This window comes from Myotis davidii, unplaced genomic scaffold, assembly GCF_000327345.1.
Source record: "Myotis davidii unplaced genomic scaffold, ASM32734v1 scaffold18, whole genome shotgun sequence".
In the NCBI taxonomy this organism is placed as follows: Eukaryota; Metazoa; Chordata; class Mammalia; order Chiroptera; family Vespertilionidae; genus Myotis; species Myotis davidii.
In genome coordinates, this window is record NW_006292696.1 from 903598 (window position 1) to 908652 (window position 5055).

General features: G+C 38.2%; 1 protein-coding gene across 2 annotated transcripts in view; it reads right to left on the reverse strand.

Moving 5' to 3' along the window:
- CSNK1A1 (casein kinase 1 alpha 1) overlaps positions 1-5055 on the reverse strand; it is a 31808-nt gene that overhangs the window by 627 nt on the left and 26126 nt on the right. For both annotated transcript variants that reach the window (XM_006766229.2, XM_006766228.2), the window contains 2 exons: positions 3757-3831; positions 547-653 (listed from right to left, as the gene is read on the reverse strand). In XM_006766229.2, coding sequence (XP_006766292.1) covers positions 547-653; positions 3757-3831 — 182 coding nt within the window. The remainder of the gene's footprint in view (positions 1-546; positions 654-3756; positions 3832-5055) is intronic.

Consider the following 5055-nt stretch of genomic DNA (forward strand, 5'->3'; position numbering starts at 1 on the left):
ATGGGACTCTAAGTTTGTAAGAGTTGTATGCTAGTGGCTTGGGAAGACTTTTCAGGGGTTAGAGGATTACCTCCAATTCTTATGAAATCCAACCCCGTGCACTTTATCTCTCCCCTCCCCTCTTCAAGACCAATTCTGGGTTGTACCAAGGGAATCCTAGATTTGGCCTGCCTCCACGCTATCGAACACTCTGTGACTGATATTTTAATTGCTTTTCATTTTGGTATTGAATAAGGTCCTGTACCAAAGTTGGAGACTTCCATGGGCCACCAATGTCACTTAGATGTAATGTAAAATGCAATTGTTGTGGAAAAGTTTGATTCTACTTTGAGCTTGATTCAACTGTTTATCCATCCCAAACTAAAATAATTTCAAGTACATTAATACTACAAGTGGTAAAAAGCCAAACAAAATCAATTTCTTAAAATTTTACTCATGTTGGTTGGGCCCACTTTAATTTTCCACTTGTCAGAATAGATATGTTGAGTAAATTTAACTAATCCCCCTTCACTGGACTTTAGAGTCTTAAACACTTTAAGAACTGACCTGAAAAGAATGCGGAATAGCTGCCTCAGATACATGTAATCTGGGGCTTCCTCAAAGCGCAGCCCACGACAATAGTTTAAGTACATGGCAAATTCTGCAGGAAACCCCTGTAAGTTCAAGAGTAAAAGACAAAGTTAAAAACAAACAACTGAGCTATACAGTTCAAGGAATACCTTCCTCCTTGGTGGATAATTTTTAGATTGTGGGACTGAAGGGCCCAGGTTCGATTCTGATCAGGGGCACATACCAGGGCTGTGGGCTCAATCCCCAGTGGGGGGCTGCAGGAGGCAACCAGTAAATGATTCTTTCTCATCATTGATGTTTCTATTTCTTTCTATCCTTCTCCCTTCCTCTCTGAAATCAATAAAAATATAAAAAGAAAAAAACAAAAACAAACAAAAAAAACAAACAACTTATTTCAAGATAGAAAAATCAATGCATCTGAATACAAGCAAAATATGTATTTGAGGAGAGGGTTTACTACTTTATTGGATGATCTGAAAGTAAAATAACTGATTTGGTATCCTCATAAAATTAACAAAAGTTCACTATCTTGACCACCTTATTATTACTTTCTCATTTAATACTGGTAGAGAAATATTTTTTTCCCATTAACATTATATTGCAAGCACCCTTTTGTTATTTCCAACTGCTTCATAAACCTCTGTGTTGGCTGTATAACAGTAGACCTTATGAATACATCATAATTAACTTGTACCCTTTAACTAGACATTTAGGGGAGCCAAACTTTTTTTTAATAAACAATACTAATAATCACATCTGTGGGCATAAACTTTTTCCATGTTCAATCCTAAGGAAGATTCTCAAAGATGTTTATAAACATTTAAGGCTGTAGATACTAGTCATCAAAAGTATTTTGCCACCAAGAATATAAATGTGCAAAGCATTAAAATAACAAAAATCCCTATAACTCCTCTCCTTCAGTAAATGTGAAAGTGAAGGGAGGTAAGTTAAAAGTCTCTTTGCACAACCTTATGATTTCAATGAATTTCTCACATCTAGAACAAGGGAGGATAGAATGGATTTATTTGCAACATTTATTTTTAATAATTGTACTGATATAAAGTTTTAAGTTTTATAAAGTACTCTTATGCTATTTTATTTTCTAGGGTGAAAATCTGAAAATAAAGTCATGAATATATTATACATCTTTGTTTTTAAACTTTTTTTTTTAAAAATATATATTTTATTGTTTTTTTATCGAGAGGAAGGGAGAGGGATAGAGAGTTAGAAACATCGATGAGAGAGAAACATTGATCAGCTGCCTCCTGCACACCCCCTACTGGGGATGTCCCCGCAACCAAGGTACATGCCCTTGACCAGAATCAAACCTGGGACCCTTCAGTCCGCAGGCTGACGCTCTATCCACTGAGCCAAACCAGTTAGGGCTGTTTTTAAACTCTTAACCAGATTTAAAACATTCTCACTATTTTATAGTAATACCTAATACTTCTGTATTTACTACACACTGAACCAATTTTATGTGGCTAATCCAAAAGACAGTCATAGCCCACAATTTCTACATCAAAATTAAGATGTAGTCCACATGTAGAGACTGTTATAATCCTTTCTCTTTTGGAAAAATGGCTGACTTTTCTAATGAGACAAATGAAACTTTCTGTTCCATGGAAATGTAGTCTATAGAAAATATGTTTTGCTCTTGAAGCATATAGGTTTTAAAGTTATCTGGGTGAATTAGAACATAACATTTTACTTATTAACCTAAAATATATTTCATAATTGCCCTAACTGGTTTGGTTCAGTGGATGTAGACCGTCAGCCTGCGGACTGAAAGGTCCCAGGTTCGATTCCGGTCAAGGACATGTACCTTAGTTGCGGGCACATCCCCACTGGGGGGCGTGCAGGAGGCAGCTAATCGATGTTTCTAACTCTATCCCTCTCCCTTCTTCTCTGTAAAAAAAATCAATAAAATAAAATTAAAAAATTTGAGGGGCAACTTTGCATGCCCTCCCTCTTCCATCTGCCAAATTCTTAGTCCTTGGACAAAAATTACTCCTTTGGGCACAATGTCAGATGCCTCTTTGAAAGTGGAGAGCAAAGGAATGAGACATAAGACTGTACGATTAAAGGTGAGGCAAAGGGAGAGATGCTGGTTTGCTGTCTGGGGAGGACCTGGCTGGATGGGACACAGCCCTGGCCAGTCCTACACAGCCAGAGGTCAGTAAAACAAACAAACAAAAATAAATTTCATGATTTGAAACAATGAATCCCAAGGTGTCTCAGAAAAGATCAGTCTCCCACTCCACCAGCCATGACATTCGTGCACTGTGTGTGTGTGTGTCCCTCAGCCCGTCTGGGAGCCCTCGTGTTGCTGCAGAGGCGGGCCGCTGTGCTCGCCAGCCATCAGCAATCAGCTGGCTTGTGGCTGAGCAGCGCTCCAACTGTGGGAGCGCACTGACCATGAAGGGGCAGCTCCTGCGTTGAGTGTCTGCTCCCTGGTGGTCAGTGTTGTGTCATAGCGACCGGTCATTCCGCCTTTCGGTCGATTTGCATATTACCCTTTTACTATATAGGATATGTATAAAAGGGGAAAACAAATTTGTGAATGGGGAGACACATAAAGATATCACCGATTATCCCCTCCAGAGTACTATTTCAACTAATGCTGATTTCTACTTTCTATCACCCAATTATGTAATTACATACTATTTTCTCATTATTTCAGCAGGTATTCAACAGTCTAAAAGACAATCATGTGGTCATCTTTCTATGGGAAACCATGGCTAACATGGTTTCCCACAGAACATCTTTCCATTCTAAACTCACATGCTTCTCTACAAAGTTTGAGATTTCAGAGAAACAAGCCTGATTCAGTCATGTGTATTGTCACACATGTACTATTTTATGTTGTTCTGATCTGCTAGCCTTTGTTTCCCTACTCCTTTTGTACCAATTGTCAATGTCCTTTTTTTATTTAGAATATTTTAAAATGTAGTATTTCTCATAAATTAGTGAGGTTCCATCAGAAAAGTTTGCCTGCTCTCTTATTTTCCCTATAATTTTTAACAGATGACAGAGCTCAAAGAAACCAGAAACAGTAAAACACACACTTAATGGCAAATGGCTAGCTCCTAAAACAATGTTTAAATTCCAGAGATGGCAAGAAAAGTGTTCCTTTTTGTTCGTGGATCATTTATATTAAAAACAAAATCAAGCATGTACACCTACCTTACACAAAACTTCCACAGGAGTGGACATCTTCTTTTCACTAATTTTTTCATATTTTTGTTTCTTTGTTGCAGCCTGTGGAAAAGAATCAAACCACACAAACATGTTCAGTACTACTGAGAGCCTCATTAGTTTAATATACTAGACACAAATGTAAACTTAAGATTCAAGAGAACATAACCTAGATTTAAAAAAACCCCAAAGTACAACATATTTAAGCCCTCCACCCCCGCAAAATTGTTAATTTCTATATGGGTTTCTATTTCAATAACATTTTTAGCTATTAAGAGAGGGTGAGTCTAATAGGAACATGAAGATATATATGATTTAAATAAAACATGGGTGATCAAATTTGAAATTTTCTTAACCCACAGTCAACACGAGAGCAAAGATATAAGCAAATCAACACAAAAAAATGAGCCCATCATTTAGTGACATTAATAACTCGTGCCACCTGGTCAGTGTAGCTCAGCAGTAGAGCATCGAACCAGGAACCAAGAGGCCATCGGTTCAATTCCCAGTCAGGGCCTATGCCCAGGTTGCAGGCTTGATCCCTGTGGGAGGCATGCAAGGGGGAGCCGATCAATGATGTCTCTCTCATTGATGTTTCTATCTCTCTATCCCTCTCCCTTCCTCTTAAAAAGAAAAGAGGAAAGCAATAAAAAATATATAAAAATAACTGGTGTTAAGTCTAAATACCTTTCCAATGAAAAATATTAATAATGAATAAAGCTACTCACACATAAACACAAAACAAGTTCCTAGTTTCACAGATAATAAAAAAAAAATACAGACACCGTTTTCCTTTAAAGGATGAATAAAATATTAACATATAACATAGACATTCAATTTTAAGACACAGGTATTTATCATCAATACACACAAAAGAAATGTTAGGATACCGTATTTGCCGGCGTATAAGGCGATTTTTTGGCCCTGAAAAATATGCCTCCAAGTGGGGGGTCGTCTTATACGCCGGGTACACTTCAGATAGACTGCCCATAGTGCTTGCCCCGTGCCATAGTGGCCTCCCGATGCCCGCCCACTTCATTCCACATACCGTTCAGGCATCAGCAGCGCTGCTGGGTGTATGCTCGGCTGTTATGCGATTTTGCTGTTATGCGATTTTACCACACTCGCAAAATCGCACACAGCCGACCATACACCCAGTATGATAGCGCAAAATCACGAATCGCGATACCATACTGGGTGTATGGTTGGCTGTGTGCGATTTTGCGAGTGTGGTAAATTCGGGTTACCGTATATTTCTTTACATATGCATTGAATTTTAAAGAAGGC